The sequence below is a fragment of the Dicentrarchus labrax genome, unplaced genomic scaffold (genome assembly GCF_905237075.1).
Source record: "Dicentrarchus labrax unplaced genomic scaffold, dlabrax2021, whole genome shotgun sequence".
NCBI classification, from domain to species: Eukaryota; Metazoa; Chordata; class Actinopteri; family Moronidae; genus Dicentrarchus; species Dicentrarchus labrax.
In genome coordinates, this window is record NW_026136899.1 from 90701 (window position 1) to 115475 (window position 24775).

Consider the following 24775-nt stretch of genomic DNA (forward strand, 5'->3'; position numbering starts at 1 on the left):
TTAAAACAAGATTATAATGATCTGCTCTCTCAGTCAAGGTTCAGCTGCAGCTCTGTGATCTCTCAGTAAATAATAATTAGTATTCAGTTAAGCCGTAGTATAAATAGTATTTGATATTTAAGTGTGTCAAAGGAAATGTGGGGGATCCGGTTTAAAGGAGCTGATGCAGATATTGTGAGACTTAAAGCTGCAGTCAGTCTGTAGACTGATGTTTACACTGTATAGACAAAGCTAATGTTATTATACTGTGAGGACTGGACTAATTACCAGGCAGCAGAGACAAAGCTCAGGTTTTAGTTTTATTTTTTATTTTCTACAACGTTAATGTTAGTATACACTTAATATTAATCTCTACCGCTCTCTCCTCTGAGCTCGGGCAACCTCAGCTCGCGGGGGCTGCAGGATTATACAGTGTACACACCAGAAACTTGTGCAGACTTGATGTTAAATTATGAAAGCTTTACCTGAATCCCCCCCACCCCCCACCTTCGCGCTCTCTCTCTCTCTCTCTCTCTCTCTCTCTCTCTCTCTCTCACACACACACACACACACACACACACACACACACACTTTTCTGTTCAAATGTGCATGGGGAGTTTATGAGGAAGCAAAATAGCAAAACTGAAATTTGCTGTAAAATAACTGCCCCTTCAGTTAACCTACTCAGAGGCAATCAGTAAGAAAGAAGTGCACAGTGGGCCCACACTAAAAACAACAATGCTCACAAATTCCTGAAATTTAACCCCACTGATGCAGGTCTCATCATGGATGGTGCTCCATTGGGCCACAAATAAGATGACATTCAAGGTTAGGAGCCAGGAATCAACAGAAAGGACATTTGATGATATGTATTCGAACCTAACTGCTGGTTCTTGTTTGTTCTTTTGTTTTCCTCACAGCAAACTTACAGTTGATTTGTTCACATCAACCAATCACAGCCCTGGCTGGTGATGATGTCATTCTACCATGTTACCTTGAACCTCCCATCAGTGTTTCTGATGAGACAGTGGAGTGGACCCGACCTGATTTAGACCCAGAGTACATTCATGTTCACAGAGACAGACGATTTATGTTTGACTATCAAAATCCATCTTATAATTTCCGCACAAGGGTGTTTGTGGATGAACTGATGACAGGAAACGTCTCCATGAAAATCTTCAAAGTGAAAGTTTCTGATACAGGAAGATACCAATGTGCCCTTCCCTCATTACAGAAGGAAGCTTCCATCCAGCTCATTGTTGGTAAGTCAGACTGGGTTTTATAAAGGCAGAACATTGACTGAGCTCAGTATTTTAATTAAAGGAACCAGTGGGGGCATTAACAGTGCACCTGTTAATGGGTGCCCCCTTAGATCTCAATGCGTCCAACTCCAACAATAATGGATGGAAAGACAGGATTTTGCATCTTCTTTTCCACATTTTCTGGAAATTCTGTTGAACTTTGCACTACATTTGAATGGAAACCAGCCAGTTTGAATTATAATTGAGAAACAAAATGTCCAATGATGCAACAGGAAGTCTAAAAACAATGTTTGCTTCCGTGCACGATCTGATGTGTGAACTGGGGTGGCCAGACATTGGGGTAATTTATAAATGATAATTTATTAACTGTAAAGTGGATTGTGAATCACCAGTGGAGCCAAATAATAATCCTAATTGACAATTGAGAGGTGCTCCATGTTTTTTGGAATATGTTTACTGGATTTGGAGGTTTAACAGAATCCCTCTGTTGAAAGCAAAGCCTCCTCCAAATAAAGTTAAATAAGTAGCTGATTAACTGAAGGTCTAAGAGCAAAATCTCTACATTTCTGTCCTCAGTAAAAGAGATAAGGAGTAAGTCAACATAGCTCACAATACACACAAACTCAGCAGCAGCAAAGGAGGCCTGGGGGTGCAGCTCCTCAGCCTTTAGAGATGAATCTGTACTGATCACCTGTAGGTGAAATTCAATTATTCTATTCCATCCTGTACCCCCTAGCTGTACTGAGAGACAGTCGAATTTCACACATTTCATTTTAAAATGAACATGATAAAAGAAAATTAATTTAATGACCTGTTATGGCCACGTAAGTGATGAAAAACAACACGTCTGGAAATAAAACAGACGGATATCTAATTCCACCTTTAAAGCTTTTCTAATACAATAGTGTTTTTAAGTTCAGATATCTTCATTTGGGGGCTTTTCCAAGCAAACACTGATATATGTGTTTACTGGTTCAGACTGAATGGATCAAGCAGTCAGTTTATGTAGACAATAGAGCAAGTCGACAGTTCGTAAAATCACATCAGATAATATAATTATGAAAGAAATCAATGCAGAAAAACAGGCTTTTATTTATTCACCTTCATAGTGCATCAGCAAGGTCAGAGAAAGAGTGAAATTATACCCTCCGTCCAAAACTCCACAAACCAGACATTATCTCTGTGAGATCTACAGTCTGTCTGTTGTGTAAATATAGGGGTACTTTTTGCTGTACTTGTGTGAACATGTCTAATCTTTAAAAGACTGCAGACACTCCAAAGTCTTTACTCAGTCTTCTGTTAAGTATTTAGCACATTACCAAACCAGATCCCATGCATATTCAGAAAATTCAGACTTGGCTCTGTAGCAACATGTCTCAGGCTATGAGATTTACATGTAGCCAAGACTGCATGCAAATCCTTTTATTTCCTGCTCCTCTGATAATCTGCTCCATGATCCACAACTCAACCGTCATTTTCTACTGAATTTCTGCATGCTAGAAAATGTGTCAGGGGGCACACAGACTCCACTGCTCTATGTTTAAAAATAGTAAAAGTAGTGATGAGAGTAGTAATAGTAATAAAAACTAGAAACATACTTAAAGCTGAGGTGGAAAAGTTACATCCCCTTTTTATATATTAATTATTATAACAAAACTGAGCCTAATCTAACTACTGATACTAAACAAAATACAAACGATTCAGCTAACTTAACTACGAAACAACTCCAAATCATACAATGGTGGCACCAACCAACTCTCAGGCAGGCTTCTTATTCTGAGGTCTCGCTTGAGGATTAACCAGCTTCATTCCTGGTTTACCAATCAGCAGCAAGGCCAGACTACCACAGAAACCAATTTCCTTCATTAGGACCTGGAGAGAACAACACAGGCCATGCTTGGCATGTTAGATTAAATAAAAACAAAATGGAATATTTCTGAATTTTAACCTCTGCGCACAGTGCAGCTGTTATTAACTCTCTCCGCTGTGTGCGTGTGTGCAGGAGCTCAGCTCTGTCCACAGTGAACCACTGGACTGAGCTCCTGGTCAGAGGTGAGGCAGAGAGCGGTGGAGAGCCGCATATTCAGCCTGCGAGTGCAAGTGCGACAAAAGCCCCGCAAACAAAAAACAAGTTAGAGTAATTTATGAATGTAAACTGTGCAAAAGATGTACAGCAGAGGAAAATGAACATCCAGTAAAATACAGTTCATTCAGCTAACTCAAAGGCTGCACTGAAGCAACAGACATTGCGCACACTTTCAAAGGGAGAGAGAAACTTCCTCCAGACAGCGACAAGATCAAAAGATTATATGTATTATATATTATATATTATAGTTTTCATAATTAGTACGGTATAATAAAACATTAATTTTACATATAAAACATTGTTAATGCAATGCAGAGACATTCACCTGTATTATAAAGCATAACATATTGAGTTAGGACTATTAATTTGATAATACTGAGGATCAGCAGATACTGATGTTAATGTTTGCATACTGGCCAGTGTTATATATATATATATATATATATATATATATATATATATGTGTGTGTGTTAGTGTAATATACATTATGTTATAATAAATACTGAGTACATAATGTATAGAACAATGCAGTTAAATGAAAAACCCAATGTATTTTACTGTTACTGGCTCAGATAAGCATGTTTATTAGATTGTAATGTGCATGGAATAACACATTGGAACATTGACCAATAAAAAACCCCTATCAGTCGAACTCTAATACTGTAATGTAAAGTTTCTCAATTAGGTTCAGTGTTCAGTGATTCTGTAACAGGAAGTGTAAATATGATGTTTGTCTCTGCAGGAGAGTCTGATGTGATTGGCTCAGACAAACCAGTTACAGTAACAGTCGGTGATAACGCCATCCTGCCATGTCACCTGGAGCCTCGATTCAATGTGAGGACTCTAACAGTGGAGTGGAAACGTGATGGAAGATTTGTGCACGTCAGTCGACATGGGAAGGACTATCTAACTGATCAGGATGAGAACTTCAGAGGTAGAACATCTGTCTTCCATGAAGAAATGATCCGAGGAAACATTTCACTAAAACTGACCAACGTAACTGAACTGGATGCTGGAAGTTACACCTGCTTTGTTCCCGGACTGCAAAGTCAGGTCAGGAGAGGCTTCATTAACCTCACTGTTGGTGAGTACAGCTAATATATTACACAATCAAATGAAATGAGAGAAAATGTTCTATTTGTCACATGTTAAAGGTTTTGTATTAACTTTCCAACAGAGCCAGTGGAGAACAGGAACAAAGGAGGTCAGACTGATGATATCAGTAAGTAAATATCTTATTTGTCTCCTCATCAGCTGTCATCTCCTGTTGGTCTGAATGTTATCACATATTTTAATATTTTATTTCATTGTTTCCACAGACACAGAGCCAGGTAAGTGCTGTCTTTACTGCAGTCCACAATGTACACAGATATCACTCCTGTTTCTCTCCTCCTTACAATATGAACCTGAGAATGAGCATAATATGACCTCTTTAACCTCAAAAGTAATCAGAGCAATTCTGAATGTAATGCTTCATTTGACAGGATGCCATTCTAACAAATAATGAACTCATTCATCATCTCAGACCACACTGATAGAGGACTACTGAAAGGTCCAGTGTGTAACATTCAGGAGGATCTATTGTCATCACCATGTTTCTACAGTAGCCCAGAACACATTTGGAAGTTTTATTCACTTGTTTGCAATCTGTAACTTCACCACTAGATGGCACTGAATCCTCCACAGCGGTCCTTTAAATAACCCTGGATCCTCTTATTTCTGGAGAATATTCTCACTGATAATACTGTTTGTTTACTGTTGTGCAATGAAAGAGATTCTAACCAACAGACAGTTTTGTTGGGATGGACTCCAAGTACACATTGAGACCATGAACAGGAGAAGTGGCTGTGGAAATATTGTTGATGGATGTTATCTTGGAACAGTGAAGAACAAATCTCAACATCTTTCCTCTGTTCTTTCAGGTTGTAGCACTGGTGCTATAACTGGCATTGCTCTTGGTGTCATTACTGTCATTGCCATTGTAGCAGTTGCTGTATTGATGAAACGTAGAAAGATCAGTAAGTCAATAATCTTCTCTCTCTCCATTTTCTCCATTTAAAAAGACAGTTTTCAGTTTTTCAGTCAGTCTTCAAACAACAGTGAACAGTGAAACAGGTTTTTCTTGCTGTAATGGTTCCTCCTGTTATACTGGACATTAAAGATCTCTTCCTAAAGTACTTTCAATGGAAGTGATGAGGGGAACAATCTACAGTCCTCCTTACATGGAAACATGTTTTCAGCAGTGTATCTAAAGCTAATATCAGCTAATATGTGTTTATAACTCCATCATTTATTTAGAAATCATTTATTGGGGGGTCTGCACCTATGGAATTGAATCGTGACCAAAATTTAAATAAAAAAGCATTTGCAGAAATGCTTTTTCATTTTAAGAATATGGCTGCATTATCTGACTCATTAATAGAATAAATAATCAATCATCCTTTTTGCATTTGCATTCTCTTCTGAACTGCACATTTTACGCCATAATCAAGATCAAAGAAAACAAAGAGGAGATTGCTATTATTTTTCGTGTTCTGCCCCGCAAAATAGTGCCCACAATTCGAAAAAGCATTTGGCAATCTGAGCGGCGCAGGAGAGTGACGTCAGTAGCCGCTCTTCTTCAGCTCCGTGCTGACCGTGCTACCACTAGGGGCGCTAAAGACACTGGTCGCTACCAGTGTTACAGCGGCCCTGACCAGCTTCTTACTGGCACAAAGGGCACTACAATGACTGGTCCTGACCACCTCCTCTTTGATCTGTTCTGTTGTTTGGACCAGTTGAGTGATCTGTGGAGTGTTTGCTTGTATTTATTTTTAATACAACTTTCCCCACTGTGTTAGCAGAATAGCCTAAATGTGAGAAGCCATAATCGTTTGTCTATCCAATGTTATTGATCACTATTATAAATAGAAATCATAATAACAATGATAAAATTATTATTATTAGTAGTAGTTGTATGAGTAGTACTATCGATTATGCAGGTCAGTGTGTTCGTGATCTCCTGACCAGCTCCCCACGACCAGCTCCTACCTGGCAGGGACCAGTGGTCACTACCACTAGGGGCGCTAAAGACACTGGTCTGTCTTGTGCTTTGAAATTTTACATTTCAAATTGAATTTTTCTATTTGCTGGGGCATATTTTGAAAATTAAATGTCAAATGTCTTTTTCTTTTTCATTTTCATTTTAATTAAGTAAAAGAATGAGCAGTCTTGAAGAAGAAAATTAAAATGCAAATAGGATGATTGTTTATTAATTTTATTTATGAGTCAAATAATGCAGCCACATTCTTAAAATAAAAAAATATTTCTGCCAATGCATTTTAATTTTAATTTTGGTCACGATTCAGTTTCATATGCATAGTTCCTCACTGTCAATAACAACAAGTGTCATCACTCCACTGCTGACTGACTCTGCTTGGGCTGATAAAATAATCGCCCTTTTCACATCCTATTCTCACTTTTCCTCTAAACTAGTGTTGTCAAACGATTAAAATATTTAATCGCGATTAATCGCATTAATGTCATAGTTAACTCACAATTAATCGCACATTTTTATCTATTCTAATTGTCCCTTGATTTCTTTGTCTCATTATTTTTTCTCATTTTAATGCTCTTATCAACATGGAAAAGTGGATTGGCTTGCTTTGTGCAAATGTTGTTTTTATTGAAAAATCATCCATTGTCGACTGGCTTTGACGAGGGGGCGGAGAATTCGCATCAGCTGTGTGCGTGGCCATCAGGTGGTATTTCAGACTGGACGTGCTGCGATGATAGCTCAGTTCACAACGACAAAACACACAGATCACTTTGGTCTTGTCAATGGAACCATTTGGCAACTTTTTAAAAGTAAACTTTCCATTCAGAATATTATTGGCATCCATTTCGGCGTCTCGCGCTCGCCATCCACTCAAAACGTAACGTCTACTACTCTTAAACAAGTGTGTGCGGCGTGCCTGTTGTTTTGTTTCCGGTCTAGCTAGATCCGGTGTGGTGTTGTAGTTTTTCTAACATTACTAGTTGTTGCAACAGCATGTGAAAAAAACTACAAAGTGTGCTAGCCCAAAAAGAACGTTAATCTCGCAATAAAATTGATGCTGTTAAAATGGGTTTGCGTTAACGCCTTTAATAACGCGTTTAACTGACAGAACTACTCTAAACTCAACCCAGAGTGCTCAAACTACAGAAAACACTCAGTTTGGAAATCACTGACTGATAACTTGTTTTGTGTTGTTGATATGTGTTCAGGAGGACAAGAGAGAGAGAGAATATCTTCCAGCACAGAAGGACAGCTGAAGCAATCCCGTTGAAATAACGACAGAAAAAGCAGGTACCTCCAGTAAAACATCCTGGTTATGTTACAATTCTGAGGCTGAACCCAAAAGTGTAGTGAACATAAAGTCTTTAATTATGGTCTGGAGACTGGTTGAAGTCTGGGGTTTGAGTCCTGTGATGAAGGTGGTAGAGGCAGATGATGAGGGTAATGTGCTCAACTTAAGAAATGCCAGCTAGTAAGAAAGAAAAGCTTTTGTTCCATCCACATTTTATCAGGTGTTTTATGAGCTGAAATACTACTACTACTACTACTACTAATAATAATAATAATAATAATAATAATATTAATAATGATAATAATAATAATAATAATAATAATGATAATGGTGATAATAATAGTAATAAATAGTATTATTGTTGTTATTGTTTTATGCTGCTTGGTTTTTATGTTTTTGCTTCATGTTATCTCGTTTTTCTGCCCTCTGAAGAACTCTGCAACATCTGTTAGCTGTATATAAAATGTAAAATATTCTTGATTCTTGATTGAAATGCAGCTGCAGGGAATTGTTCAGAAGTTCTTCCTGATGTGTTGATTGTATAAATCACTGCAGGGACAGAGTTGGTGTCTCAGGACCTGGTTTTAACTAGAATGGGTCTTATCTGTCTAATTGAACCTTCTCAGTGTCAGTTTCCAGCTCCTTCTAGTGACTTGTTACTGTATAGGATTCATTGACTAGAGGGGGAAATAAAAAGCACTTAATGACTGTTATTATTTTAAGTTAACAATATATATTTCATATTTGGGTTTTATATATTTATATTTGGGTTTTACGTATATTTATATGTATATATTTTATGACTGTGCTGCGTTTTTTGTGTGTTTTGCTTCATGTTATCTTGTGTTACTGTCCTGTAGAGAATCACATTGTACCACTACTAGAATTAATGTTATATAAAGTTTATTGTTCTTATTCAACCTTTTGATTTGCTCAAATATTCACAACCAAAATCACACATAGGACACTAGGAGGATGAAACTGTGATTGTTGTTTTTTAATAAAAATGTTTTTAACTTGTACCTGACATTTTGTTCTTATTTGGTCTGACATTTTGGGGAAGTGCAGAATCTTTAAGTTTATTTCAACTGACCAATTAATGTTCTACGACACTGAACTGAAAGAAGTAAATCAAAGTCAGTGTGAGTTTGTTAGAACTTCATTGTGTATAACTCTCAGTAATTAATAGTAGAATATTTAAAGGATATTAATGTTCATTTCTCAATGCACAAACAGAATGATGCTACCTGAACAACATGAACCTGCAATAGTTCAATGTATTACTGTATGTGAGAGTGTACCACTGTAGCTCCAACCTTTTCATTTGTCTACAACAATAATCCATCACCACTGTCTTCCTCTCAGTGGCTGCTCTCAGATCAGCTTTGGTGAGCAGTTCTGTTTTCAGTGTTTGGCTGTGAAACAACGTTCAGTTAGAAAGCACAAGGAAGAGTTTTACAGTTTTCATCAACATTGTAGTTGCTCAAAAGGGAAAAAAGACAACAACAACAAACAATATCCCAGAGGTTAGAAACATTAATACAGTGTCATATTTCTTAAAGGGAACACAGTGAAATAAAGAGCAGCTTCACTGCTCAGAACTGAAATCAAACATGAAGACATCTGTACATTCTTGTTACATTATGACACACTGAACTCAAAGTGAATATATAATAACTGTATAATGAACACTGTTAGACTCATCTGACAGAGAAGATCAGATACAGCAGTAGTCTAGAAGAAAACAATGGACAGTGTCTCTCATCCTCCTCTTCCTCCTCACTCAGTGTCTCCTCCTCCTCCTCTTCCTCCTCACTCCTCACTCAGTGTCTCTCCTCCTCCTCCTCCCTCCTCCTCCTCACTCAGTGTCTCTCCTCCTCCTCCTCCTCTCTCCTCACTCAGTGTCTCTCCTCCTCCTCCTCCTCCTCACTCAGTGTCTCTCCTCCTCCTCCTCCTCCTCCTCACTCAGTGTCTCTCCTCCTTCTCCTCCTCCTCCTCTCTCCTCACTCAGTGTCTCTCCTCCTCCTCCTCCTCCTCCTCCTCCTCCTCTCTCCTCACTCAGTGTCCCTCCTCCTCCTCCTCCTCTCTCCTCACTCGGTGTCTCTCCTCCGGGAGGAACCAAGATGGCAGTAGAGAGGGCGATGATGTACAAACTGTAAACAAATGAGATCTCTTTTCCACACCCCCCTTCAGGGTGACACAAGCGCTGTATTGGAGAGTATTTTTAGGGAAGTTGGACAGAGGAAGTCTCGACCACAGAACTAAACGGTTTTGGTCCGAGGCTGCCACGATGTGACTGCAGACGCCCACAATAAAACCTGAAACTATGAAAATGAAAGTTTTTATTAAAAAGGTTTTTTTTTATAAAACTTAAACAATTAACGACACACTGGCCATCGATGCAGTGATGAAGAGGAGAGCTGGACCGATGCTGATCATTATTTCTCTACTAATGGACGCAGCCTCAGGTAGGCTTTATAGACTGTTACTAACTGTATTATATATAAACCTACAATAATATATTCTATATATTCTTTACTGTATCCGTTAGTTTATTAACGAGCTGCAGTGACAGTCAGTAAACAGCAAACAAACAAACAGTAAACATTGAGGAAGGGCGCTGGTCAACACTGTCATTTATCATCATCACAATCATTATCAGCTAAAGAGACACTAACTCTTCTTTTTATATGTTTACTTTACCAACATACTGCACTACTTAGGCATGGTCGAAGCGGTCAGCCGCCCAGGGCAGCAGGATTTTTCATGACACAAGGGGGCAGCACGAGCACTTAAAACAAAATCTCCTCTGCACCGCGAAGCAGTTTTCTATGATCTATCTGTTCTATCATATCACTGTGTGGGGAATTGGCGACCCCTACAACTGCAAGCTGAGAAGGTGCCGTGCACTGAAGCTGTGTGAGAAAGGGAAGGAGGGAGGGGGACAGTTCACCTCTGGGTCTCCCTAATGGAACGGACAAGGGAGGGAATAACACCTCGACTTTCTTCCAAATAATGCACATTTCATTCCTAATATCATAAATACAATCCTATAATACATATAATATATATATAATATAATAAATACAGGCCTATAATACATAATATATATATATATATAATAAATACAGGCCTATAATACATATAATATATATATAATATAATAAATACAGGCCTATAATACATAATATATATATATATAATAAATACAGGCCTATAATACATATAATATATATATGATATAATAAATACAGGCCTATCTTAAGTTGAGACTGTGGACGGAAGATATAGGTGATGAAATATTGCTACAAGACTGGAAAGGTATGAAAAGCTCAGAAACAAACAGTCAACAGCAACCTGAAACGTATTCAGTATAAGTGGCTGATGCGTAGGCTACATACATAACCCCATTCAAATTGCACAAGTTTAATGATAACATCCCTGATAGGCCTACATGTATTAAGTGCAATGAAGCAAGAGGAACGCTGTACCACTGTGTATGGGAATGTGTGAAAGTGAAATCCTTCTGGCAAGATATTATTAATTTGATTGATCAGATATTAGCTAAGAAGATACCACTGGACCCCAAGCTTTTTCTTCTGGGTATATATCCAACTATCCCACAATTACAAAGTAAAGAATCTAGATTTGTAGATATGTGTATATTACAAGCTAAACGTATCATTTCCCTTAATTGGAAAAATGTTGATGGACCAAGAATTGGAAGGTGGATTAAAGAGATGACAATGGAAAAGATAACATACATTATTAGACGGAAGCAACGTGTTTTTGATGGCATCTGGAGACCTTTTATATGTTTTTTAAGATGTGACGCCAATGTTGGTAAGGTGCTACAGCAGGAGGAGGCTCTGAGAGAGTAGGATGTCCATGTGGTGATATAATGTCCTGAGAAACGCCCTCGAAATGCATCAATGTTATAATTGTTTTCAATATTTGTTTATTTAATCAAAGTGAGTGTGTGTATATATATGTTGGTATATGTATGTGTATCTGTGTCCATGTGGGCATGTGCATACTGTATACCATATCCAGGGTTATATTGTTATCAACATTATTTTTAATTTATTTTTATTTTTCTATTTTTATTTTATTTTTATTGTTTTAACACCTTTTTCTTATAATTATTTGGTGAGGGGAGGAGGGGAAGGGAGGGAGAACAGGGAGAAAAGTTTGCTTTGTTGCATGTTATAGTGACATGCTGTTTGATCTGCTGTAATTTGCAAACAAAAAAATACAGGCCTATAATACATATAATATAAATATAATAAATACAGGCCTATAATAAATACAATATATATATAATTTAATAAATACAGGCCTATAATACATAGAATATATATATAATATAATAAATACAGGCCTATTGTTTTTCTGGAGTGTGTGAAATGGCAAAAAACTAAACAAAAATAGGTAATACAAAACGATTATGTGGTCACCTGCTCTTGTTACTTTTTTATATATCTTATTGTATATATTTTGACACTTTTATGTATATTTATGGATGTCCTTGTAGTTCTCTAAGTTCTGATAACTTATACTGTCATATTTTGTGCAGAACTGTGTTCATTGTCTTTTGGCGATGTTGGAGGTGGAGACCTTAAAAAGTGTGTTTCCTGTTCCAAGTGCAATAGTTCAATCCAATTGTTCTGATGAAGGATTTGTGCAATCGATGAATATAATTCTCTGCTTCACTCATGTTGTTATTATAAAACATAACAGTTTGTGCAGAATTTTGTGTTTTATTTTTTATTGCGCGGGGTTTTGAAGGGGGTTTCGCCCAGGGTGTCATTCAAGATAGAACCGCCACTGTGTGTGTAGACGTTGTGCCCTTAAAAGGGGGAATAGTAACAGCAGAAGGATGAGGAAAACACACATGGCTCTTCACTTGTCTGTATTGAATGAGGAAGAGGAGCGTGATTCCCCTTACTGGAGCACTGAGTACCAACAGATCCATTAAACCACACAGATCTGTATTAGCTATCTGCATTCCTCTTCTTGGTATTACTCACTAGTTGCATATTCTCCACATACATTCACAACTTCTATAATAATGTCAAAATACATTGTATTTATGAATAAATTGTTATATACAACTTGTCACATAGACAATTAGTTTACATTATTCAAGGTTGAATGTAAAAACACAGATGGTTCCTTTATGTGCACACACACATTAAACACTGGTGGACACACACTGTCCTTTGAGGAGGAAAGTGTCTCCTCCCTCGTCTCCAGAGGTGCAGCTGGACATTTGATGATATGTATTTGAACCTAACTGCTATTTCTTGTTTGTTCTTTTGTTTTCCTCACAGCAAACTCACAATTGATTTGTTCACATCAACCAATCACAGCCCTGGCTGGTGATGATGTCATTCTACCATGTCACCTTGAACCTCCCATCAGTGTTTCTGATGAGACAGTGGAGTGGACCAGACCTGATTTAGACCCAAAGTACGTCCATGTTCACACAGACGGACGATTTATATATAAAACTCAAAATCCATCCTATAAATTCCGGACAAGAGTGTTTATGGATGGACTGATGACAGGAAACGTCTCCATGAAAATCTCCAAAGTGAAAGTTTCTGATACAGGAAGATACCAATGTGCCCTTCCCTCATTACAGAAGGAAGCTTCCATCCAGCTCATTGTTAGTAAGTCAGACTGGGTTTTATAAAAGCAGAACATTGACTGAGCTCAGTATTTGAATTAAAGGCTCAGGAGGCCTGGAGGTTCAGCTCCTCAGCCTTTAGAGATGAACCTGTACTGATCATCTGTAGGTGAAATTCAATTATTCTATTCCATCCTGTACCCCCATATGTACTTTGAGATGGTCGAATTTAACACATTTAACTTTAAAATGAACATGATAAAAAAGAAAATTAATTTAATGACCTGTTATGGCCACGTAAGTGATGGATAAAAAGACATGTCTGGAAATAAAATAGATTGATATCTAATTCCACCTTTAATGCTTTTCTAACACAATAGTGTTTTAAGTTTTTTAAGCAAACATTGATATGTGTTTACTGGTTCAGACTGAATGGATCAAGCAGTCAATTTATGTAGACAACAGAGCGAGTCGACAGTCGGTGTATAAAATCACATCAGATAATATAATTATTATAATTATCTTTTATAAAAGTTAATGTGTTTCTCCTAAATGACAGAGAAACTGATCTAAAACCTTTACTGGCCAGTGTTATATACATTATATACACCCATACATATATACATGTTAGTGTAATATACACCATGTTATAATGTATAGAACAATGCAGTTAAATGACTGTACTCTGAAACCTACAATATAACCCAATGTATTTCACTATTACTGGCTCAGATAAGCATGTTTATTAGATTGTAATGTGCATGGAATAATGGAATTATACTATACATTAAATATCTAGCATCAGTCTCCCTACTTTCTAAATATCTACATTGACCATTAAAAAAACCTTATCAGTAAACCTCTAATACTGCAATGTAAAGATTCTCACTTAGGATCAGTGTTTAATGATTCTGTAACAGGAAGTGTAAATATGATGTTTGTCTCTGCAGGACAGTCTGATATGATTGGCTCAGACAAACCAGTTACAGTAACAGTCGGTGATAACGTCATCCTGCCATGTTACCTGGAGCCGCCATTGGACATGACGACTGAAACGGTGGAGTGGAAACGTGATGAAGAATTTGTGCATGTCAGTCAACATGAGAAGGACTATCTAGATCTTCAAGATGAGAACTTCAGAGGTAGAACATCTCTCTTCTATGAAGAAATGATCAGAGGAAACATTTCACTAAAACTGACCAACGTAACTGAACTGGATGCTGGGAGTTACACCTGCAATGTTCCCAAACTGCAAAGTCAGGTCAGGAGAGGCTTCATTAACCTCACTGTTGGTGAGTACAGCTAACATATTACACATTCAAATGAAATAAGAGGAAATGTTCTATTTGTCACATGATACAAGTTTTGTATTAATTGTCCAACAGAGCCAGTGGGAGGTCACAGTGGGAATATCAGTAAGTAAATATCTTATGTGTCTCCTCATCAGCTGTCATCTCCTGTTGGTCTGAATGTTATCACATATTTTAATATTTTATTTCATTGTTTCCACAGACACAGAGCCAGGTAAGTGCTGTCTTTACTGCAGTCCACAATGTACACAGATATCACTCCTGTTTCTCTCCTCCTTACAATATGAACCTGAGAATGAGCATAATATGACCTCTTTAACCTCAAAAGTAATCAGAGTAATTCTGTATTTAATGCTTCATTTGACAGGATGCCATTCTAACAAATAATGAACTCATTCATCATCTCAGAGCACACTGATAGAGGACTACTGAAAGGTCCAGTGTGTAACATTCAGGATGATCTATTGTCACCGCCATGTTTCTACAGTAGCCCAGAACACATTTGGAAGTTTTATTCACTTGTTTGCAATCTGTAACTTCACCACTAGATGGCACTGAATCCTCCACAGCGGTCCTTTAAATAACCCTGGATCCTCTATTTCTGGAGAATATTCTCACTGATAATACTGTTTGTTTACTGTTGTGCAATGAAAGAGATTCTAACCAACAGACAGTTTTGGTGGGATGGACTCCAAGTACACATTGAGACCATGAACAGGAGAAGTGGTTGTGGAAATATTGTTGATGGATGTTATCTTGGAACAGTGAAGAACAAATCTCAACATCTTTCCTCTGTTCTTTCAGGTGGTGGCACTGGTTTGAGCCCTGGTGCTATAACTGGCATTGCTATTGGTGTCATTGCTGTCCTTGCCATAGTTGTATTTCTTGTGAGGAAGAATCGTAGAAAGATCAGTAAGTCAATAATCTTCTCTCTCTCCATTTTCTCCATTTAAAAAGACAGTTTACAGTTTTTCAGTCAGTCTTCAAACAACAGTGAACAGTGAAACAGGTTTTTCTTGCTGTAATGATTCCTCCTGTTATACTGGACATTAAAGATCTCTTCCTAAAGTACTTTCAATGGAAGTGATGAGGGGAACAATCTACAGTCCTCCTTACATGGAAACATGTTTTCAGCAGTGTATCTAAAGCTAATATCAGCTAATATGTGTTTATAACTCCATCATTTATTTAGAAATCATTTATTGGGGGGTCTGCACCCTGCCTCTCATGTACAGTGTGTCTGAGCTTTCTCACTATCCTGCTGTCTGATTATGATGGTTGATCTGGGACAAGCTCCTTTACTTGTAGTTCCTCACTGTCAATAACAACAAGTGTCACTTTTCACATCCTATTCTCACTTTTTCTGCTTTATTCTTTGCTGATGATGCTACTCTGCTGCAGTAGACTGTCTTGAATGCTGCCATTTAATCATATATTCCACAGAGCTTTAACCAAGTGGTTTTAATGTGTAAACTTAAACGTGTGTTGATCAGAGCGGTCAAAGAACAGAAAATGCTCATGGGACATTTTGGAAGGCACTGACTAATAACTGGTTTTGTGTCTAACAGCGACGGACTGTGCAAGACCAAACACGACAGGACGCAACGGGCAGAACAGGGAAGGTAGTCAGGAGGACAATGCAGAGGCCATACAGATGACAATGCAAAGGACAATGCAGAGGACAGTGATGGGGACAGTGATGAGGGTAATGGCGAGAATATAGGTATGCTCAACTTAAGAAATGTCAGCTAGTAAGAAAGAAAAGCTTTTGTTCCATCCACATTTCATCAGGTCTTTTATGAGCTGTAATAATAATACTAATATTATTATTATTATCAATAATGATAATGATAATGGTGGTGATAATAATAGTAATACTAGTATTTTTGTTATTGTTGTTATTGTTTTGTGTGGTTTTGTTTTGGTGTTTTTGCGTCACATTATCTTGTTTTACTGCCCTTGAAGAACTCTAGAATCCGTTTACTGTATATAAAATGTGTTTATTATAGAACCTTGTCATTTGGTCCAATATTCACAACCAACATTACAATTTGATTGAATTAGTATTAAGTAATTGTGTGTGTTTTTTGTGTGCAGTTAGCAGTGTTTGAAGAAGCAAATACAGACAAGTACAACCATTTCATCCAGAATGTTGATTCTTGATTAAAATGCAGCTGCAGGGAATTGTTCAGAAGTTCTTCCTGATGTGTTGATTAAATTTGACCAGAGGCGACAATAATAAGCTCTTAAAGACTGTTATTATTTTAAGGTGACTACATATATATTTTTTTATATTTGGGTTTTATATACATATTTATATGTTTATATATTTTTTTATATTTGGGTTTTATATACATATTTATATGTTTATATATATATTTTTTTACGACTGTTCTGCCTTTTGCCTTGTGATGAATCTGTTTTAAAACACATTGTACTACTAGAATTCATTTGATATAAAATGTTTTTAACTTGTACCTGACATTTTGTTCTTATTTGGTCTGATATTTTGGGGAAATGCAGAATCTTTAAGTTTATTGCAGCTGACCAATTAATGTTCTACGACACTGAAATGAAAGAAAAAAAACAAAGTCAGTCTGAGTTTGTTAGAACTTCAACAACAACAAACAACAAATAATGACTTTTATGACAGTTCTATAACTTTTTATAATTCAGATTCAAATAAGAAAAATCAGATAATAACAGCACTCTGCTGTAAATGTAAGCCTGATTATTTATAGCAGTGTTTGTCTCTATTTATAGCTCATTTCATTGTTTTACAGTGTAAAACTCTTCAATTAAAACATTAAATCTGTTTCTGTATCTCTGGCCCAAGCACAATCCAAACTGTACACAAGCCTGAGGGCTGGCAGTGGCCAGGGATCGAACCGACAACCTTCTGATCAGTGGACGTCTGGGGCTCAGCGACACAGATGTTACAGTGAGGATGTCAGAACTTTATCTTATGTAGTTGGATAAACTATGGATTTGATTTCTTTCAACACAAAGTGCCAACAGAACTGGACACACTCAGTTTTAACTGTCAGATGTGACTCAACGACATTTTCTTTTATTTTATATTTTTATGTATTTTTTAGCACATTTACTTTCACTTTCTGTCACTAACCCTGTTCCCCAGTACTTTTATTTGTATTGTACTGCAGTGCTTACTTCATTCGTTCCCGCTGTTAAATATTACCAGATAAAATTATTTGACTTTTCTTACCATGATAGTTTGTGCACTGATAACAGGAAACAGATAGATGCTCCGGTGAAGAGCCCGTTTGCCGGGTGAAGGAAGGAGGTTGTGGGTTTATATTGTAATGGTCTGTGAGAGCCAAAGCCCCCCTCTGTGCTCAGCCTGATATATGAGGTGAGCTGGCTGTCTGTAGTCTTCCTTTAATGTCACTGACTAACATATTTTATGGATATTAACTGAACATCAGAGTTTTCTGTATTGTTTATTTGTTTATTTTAGTTTTCAACAATCACACATGCTATCTAAGCAAAGAATTTCATTTCATTTTACTTTCACACACTGTTGTCTTTAAGTTGCACATGTACAGTTATATTCTTAGTTTCTTTAGTTTTTTAGTCAAAGCTACTTTAAATATGTTGCACATTGCATATAGTGCAGTATATGTTTCATTTATAGTTTTATATTTTGTAATATTGTTATTGTGTGATATCTTATTGGACTTGTACACTGTGGACTACATCCCTCTGTGCTGCTGTGTGTATTTTGAATTTTCTTCACAGAATTAGACGAAATGCTGAGATGTCGGTCTACTGTGTATATTTTTTATTTTTTATTATTTATAGTTTGTGGCTTTGAAACAATTCATTCATTTATGCTTCTAATAGTATGTTGCTCCAGGACACTAAGACATGCAGCGGGAGGAGCCGGGGATCGAATCCGCAACCTCTCGCTCTTCCTCTGAGAGACCGCCGCAAAGACAGCCGATCTCCGGGAGGGGCCAGGACAGGTGGAGAGGGGGCGATGTTGTAAAACTAGGAAATGAACCTTCTCTTCCACGCCCCCTCTGTATCCGGAGTATTTTCGGGAAATGGGTGGGCAGGTCTCACAATCTGCTCCAGGATCAGCTCTTTGTTCAGACGCTGCCATGCATGATGTCTCCTCATTGGAAACTAGTGACTGCAGACGCTCACAATGAAACTTTATGAAAAGTAAAGTTTTTATAAATCTTCTATAAAAGATTAACGACACACTGACACATCGATGCAGTGATGAAGAGGAGCGCTGGACCGATGCTGATCATTCTTTCTCTACTAACGGACGCAGCCTCAGGTAGGCTTTATAGACTGTTACTAACTGTATTATATATAAACCTACAGTAATATATTCTTTATATTCTTTACTATATCCGTTAGTTTATTAACGAGCTGCTGTGACCTGGTCAGTAAACAGCAAACAAACAAACAGTAAACATTGAGGAAGGGCGCTGGTCAACAGTCAGTCATTTCTCATCATCACAGTCATTATCAGTTAAAGAGACACTGACTCTTCTTTTTATACTTTACCAACAAACTGCACTGCGCAATCTGACGGTAAACACTTCAGTATGTTCATTATATACTGTATGTATATAGGAACGGCAGAAGGATGAAGAAACTAGATGAAACATTTGGTATAAACTAGTGGTGGGACTCGATTAAAAAAATAATCTAATTAATTAGAGGCTTTGTAATTAATTCATCTCAATTAGTCGCATATCAATATTTGATACAAGAAGCACAATTTTTCATTTAAATCAATGAATAGACACATAAATGAGATTAAACAACAAATGTGTGTTTATTTTCATCAGTGAGTGTTAACATAAAGTGCAATCTGAATAAAGAATAATATGATTGCATTGTTCACAAAGCACAAACTTTTATATTTTACTCTTTTTTTTTTTTTTTTTTTTTACAACATTTGTTGTATTAAGTCAGTTTTATCCCCATCAGCTTCCACAAAGTGAAACTTACCTCCTCATGAAGCAGGTGGTGCTGGACAGGCTCTGGTTGTGTGTCTGTTGTCTCCACTAGTGTTTAATGTCTGACCTGCTCCCTTACTGACAAACAGGTCAGTTATTTTACAGCACTGAGCTGATCTGTGGCTCTCTCTCTCTCTGCTCCACCTTTCCTCTTGGGCTGTCGATCTCGCTCCATTTTTCAAGCCTGTAGAACTACAGGTGAGGGAGGAGGGGGGCGGGGGGCGCACCCTTGTGTGTGTGTGCAAAAATAAATTGCGATTAAATGCGTTACTTTTTTTGTCGTGTTGTTTTTTCTGTAATTAATTAATCGTAATTAACGTGATAAAGTCCCATGGTATAAAACTAAAATCAAATAAAAAGGCGTTGGTGCTTATGTTTATTGAGACTGCCTGAATGAGTCAATTGCAACTGTGTGACAGTGAGTCCTAAGACCTAATCTGAACTTCTTAAATCTAATAATAATAATGAGAGGAACCAGTACTGGGACAAAGCAGAAGTTCACATCAGCGTACACAAAATGTATTGCAACAGCAGCAACGTCTCTGTGCAACAGTTCAGATCATATATGGATGTACTGACTCTCCTCACAGACACACATCATTTAAAACAAGATTATAAAGATCTGCTCTCTCAGTCAAGGTTCAGCTGCAGCTCTGTGATCTCTCAGTAAACTAATCACCAGGCAGCAGAGACAGTTTATAGTTTGTATTAAATCTACAATGTTAATGTTAATATTCACTTAATATTAATCTCTACCACTCTCTCCTCTGAGCATGGGCATCTCGTGGGGGCTGCAGGATTATACAGTGTACACACCAGAAACTTGTGCAGACTTGATGTTAAATTATGAAAGCTTTACCTGAATCCCTTCAGTTTTGATGATATGTATTCGAACCTAACTGCTGTTTCTTGTTTGTTCTTTTGTTTTCCTCGCAGCAAACTCACAGCTGATTTGTTCACATCAACCAATCACAGCCCTGGCTGGTGATGATGTCATTCTACCATGTCACCTTGAACCTCCCATCAGTGTTTCTGATGAGACAGTGGAGTGGACCAGACCTGATTTAGACCCAAAGTACATCCATGTTTACCAGGATGGACGATTTTTATATAAAACTCAAAATCCATCTTATTATCGCCGCACAAGACTGTTTATGGATGAACTGATGACAGGAAACGTCTCCATGAAAATCTTCAAAGTGAAAGTTTCTGATACAGGAAGATACCAATGTGCCCTTCCCTCATTACAGAAGGAAGCTTCCATCCAGCTCATTGTTGGTAAGTCAGACTGGGTTTTATAAAGGCAGAACATTGACTGAGCTCAGTATTTTAATTAAAGGAACCAGTGGGGGCATTAACAGTGCACCTGTTAATGGGTGCCCCCTTAGATCTCAATGCGTCCAACTCCAACAATAATGGATGGAAAGACATGATTTTGCACGTCCTTTTCCACATTTTCTGGAAATTCTGTTGAACTTTGCACTACATTTGAATGGAAACCAAACAGTTTGAATTATAATTGAGAAACAAAATGTCCAATGATGCAACAGGAAGTCTAAAAACAATGTTTGCTTCTGTGCACGATCTGATGTGAACTGGGGTGGCCAGGCATTGGGGTAATTTATAAATGATAATTTATAAACTGTAAATTGGATTGTGAATCACCAGTGGAGCCAAATAATAATCCTAATTGACAATCGAGAGGTGCTCCATGTTTTTTGGAATATGTTCAATGGATTTGGAGGTTTAACACTTCACTGAGAATCCTCCTCCAAAAAAACAAAAGTAATTGATTAACTGGAAGTCTAACAGAAAAATCAATTTCTGTCCTCAGTAAAAGAGATAAGGAGTAAGTCAACATAGCTCACAATACACACAAACTCTGCAGCAGCACAGGAGGCCTGGAGGTGCAGCTCCTCAGCCTTTAGAGATGAACCTGTACCTGTAGGCGGAATTCAATTCTTCTATTCCATCCTGTACCCCCTAGATGTACTGAGACAGGGTTGAATTTAACACATTTAATTTTAAAATGAACATGATACAAGAAAATTAATTTAATGACCTGTTATGGCAACATAAGTGAAAAGACATGTCTGGAAATAAAATAGATTGATATCTAATTCCACCTTTAATGCTTTTTTAATACAATAGTGTTTTAAGTTTAAATATCTTCATTTGGGGGCTTTTCCAAGCAAACACTGATATATGTGTTTACTGGTTCAGACTGAATGGATCAAGCAGTCAGTTCATGTAGACAATAGAGGGAGTCGACAGTTCGTAAAATCACATCAGATAATATAATTATGAAAGAAATCAATGCAGAAAAACAGTCTTTTATTCATTCACCTACATAGTGCATCAGCAAGTTCAGAGAAAGAGTGACATTATACCCTCCGTCCAAAACTCCACAAACCAGACATTATCTCGGGAGATCTACAGTCTGTTTGTTGTGTACACTTAGGGGTACTTTTGCTGTACTAACGTGAACAACATGTCTAATCTTTAAAAGACTGCTGACACTCTTGCTGTGCAAAGCCCTCAGCACATTACCAAACCAGATCCTACGCATATTCCACAAATTCAAACCATGTATTGTGTTAAAAACACACATTCAAAGACATGGCTCTGTAGCAACATTTCTCAGGCTATGAGATTTGCATGTAGCCAAGACTGCATGCAAATCCTTTTATTTCCTGCTCCTCTGATAATCTGCTTCATGATCAACAGCTCAACTGTCATTTTCTTCTGAATTTCTGCATGCTGGAAAATGTGTCAGGGTTTCAAACAGCAGCTGTCCCACATAAAGAAACACATGAAAATGAGTGTGGAGAGATAAATGAATACATAAATAGAACTGTGTGACAGAAGTTGTACAATCTGTTGTACAATCTTGTTTACACACTTGACAGCTACCATCTTTAACATACAGAGACATCAAAAATAAACTGTTGGTGGTATTTGCTGGTCACTATTTGGGGGCCCACAGACCCCACTGCTATATGTTTAAGAATAGTAAAACTAGGGATAAGAGTAGTAAAAGTAATAAAAACTAGAAACATACTTAAAGCTGAGGTGGAAAAGTTACATCCCCTTTTTAAGTATCAATTAATTATTATAACAATACTGAGTGTAATCTAACTACTGATAGTAAACAAAACACAAACCACTCAGCTAACTTTACTAAAAAACAACTCCAAAACATACAATGGTTGCACCAACCAACTCTCAGGCAGGCTTCTTATACTGAGGTCTTGCTTGAGGATTAACCAGCTTCATTCCTGGTTTACCAATCAGCAGCAAGATCAGACTACCACAGGTTGAAACCAGTTTCCTTCTTTAGGACCTGGAGAGAACAGAGAGTGGTGGAAAGCCACATATTCAGCCTGCTAATACAAGTGCAACAAAGCCCTGCAAACAAAAAGCAAGTTAGAGTAATTTATTAATGTACAGAAGAGGAAAATAAACATCCAGTAAAATACAGTTCATTCAGGTAACTCAAAGGCTTCACTGAAGCAACAAACATTGCACACACTTTCAAAGGGAGACAGAAACTTCCTCCAGACAGAAAAGAGATTACAGGAGAGTCTGTCAGGCTGTTTTATAGTTTTGATAATTAGTATAGTATAAGAAAACATTAATTTTACATATAAAACATTCTTAATGCAATGCAGAGACATTCACCTGTATTATAAAGCAAAATACAAGTATTGAGTTTGGAATATGATATTAATTTAGTAAAACTGAGGATCAGCAGATACTAATGTAAATGTTTGTATAAATCATCATTATCTTTTATAAAAGTTAATGTGTTTCTCCTAAATGACAGAGAAACTGATATAAAACCTTTACTGGCCAGTGTTCTATACATTATACACACACATACATATACATGTTAGTGTAATATACATCATGTTATAATGTAATGAACAACGCAGTCATGGAATAATGGAATTATACTTACATTAAATATCGGGCATCAGTCTCCCTGCTCTCTAAATATCTACACTGACCATTAAAGAACCCCTATCAGTTGAACTCTAATACTGTAATGTAAAAATTCCCAATTAATATCAGTGTTCAGTGATTCTGTAACAGGAAGTGTAAATATGATGTTTGTCTCTGCAGGAGAGTCTGATGTGATTGGCTCAGACAAACCAGTTACAGTAACAGTCGGTGATAACGCCATCCTGCCATGTTACCTGGAGCCTCCATTCAATGTGAGGACTCTAACAGTGGAGTGGAAACGTGATGGACAATATGTGCACGTCAGTCGACAAGGGAAGGACTATCTAGTTGATCAGGACAAGAACTTCAGAGGTAGAACATCTGTCTTCCATGAAGAAATGATCAGAGGAAACATTTCACTAAAACTGACCAACGTAACTGAACTGGATGCTGGAAGTTACACCTGCTTTGTTCCTAAACTGCAAAGTCAGGTCAGGAGAGGCTTCATTAACCTCACTGTTGGTGAGTACAGCTAACATATTACACATTCAAATCAAATAAGAGGAAATGTTTTTAGCTCTTAAACACAGTTTACACATTTACAGTTTAACACAATTGTCCAACAGAGCCAGTGGAGAACAGGAACAAAGGAGGTCAGACTGATGATATCAGTAAGTAAATATCTTATTTTCTCCTCATCAGCTGTCATCTCCTGTTGGTCTGAATGTTATCACATATTTTAATATTTTATTTCATTGTTTCCACAGACACAGAGCCAGGTAAGTGCTGTCTTTGCTGCAGTCCACAATGTACACAGATATCACTCCTGTTTCTCTCCTCCTTACAATATGAACCTGAGAATGAGCATAATATGACCTCTTTAACCTCAAAAGTAATCAGAGCAATTCTGAATGTAATGCTTCATTTGACAGGACGCCATTATAACAAATAATGAACTCATTCATCATCTCAGAGCACACTGATAGAGGACTACTGAAAGGTCCAGTGTGTAACATTCAGGAGGATCTATTGTCACTGCCATGTTTCTGCAGTAGCCCAGAACACATTTGCAAGTTGTATTCACTTTATTGCAATCTCTAACTTCACCACTGGATGGCACTGAATCCTCCACAGCGGTCCTTTAAATAACCCTGGATCCTCGTATTTCTGGAGAATATTCTCACTGATAATACTGTTTGTTTACTATTGTGCAATGAAAGAGATTCTAACCA

At 37.4% G+C, this 24775-nt stretch overlaps 1 protein-coding gene and 1 long non-coding RNA gene across 15 annotated transcripts in view; one reads left to right on the plus strand and one right to left on the minus strand.

Moving 5' to 3' along the window:
- LOC127360627 (uncharacterized) overlaps positions 1-14600 on the minus strand; it is a 29387-nt gene extending 14787 nt beyond the window's left edge. The window contains exons 1-2 of the long non-coding RNA XR_007883853.1: positions 14522-14600; positions 4145-4353 (exon numbers count right to left, since the gene is read on the minus strand). This is a non-coding gene — a long non-coding RNA (uncharacterized LOC127360627). The remainder of the gene's footprint in view (positions 1-4144; positions 4354-14521) is intronic.
- LOC127360620 (myelin-oligodendrocyte glycoprotein) overlaps positions 1-24775 on the plus strand; it is a 96479-nt gene that overhangs the window by 27366 nt on the left and 44338 nt on the right. For 3 of the 14 annotated variants that reach the window (XR_007883845.1, XR_007883852.1, XR_007883851.1), the window contains exon 7: positions 15034-15402. Coding sequence is in view for 3 of the 14 variants with exons in the window: in XM_051395062.1 (XP_051251022.1) it covers positions 16167-16321 (155 nt within the window). In the remaining 11 variants the exon portion in view is untranslated. Of the gene's footprint in view, positions 1-4880; positions 5251-7792; positions 8679-15033; positions 15422-16166; positions 17076-24775 lie in introns of those variants that run through there. The other 11 variants (XM_051395064.1, XM_051395067.1, XM_051395069.1 and 8 more) reach the window with 8 other exon arrangements.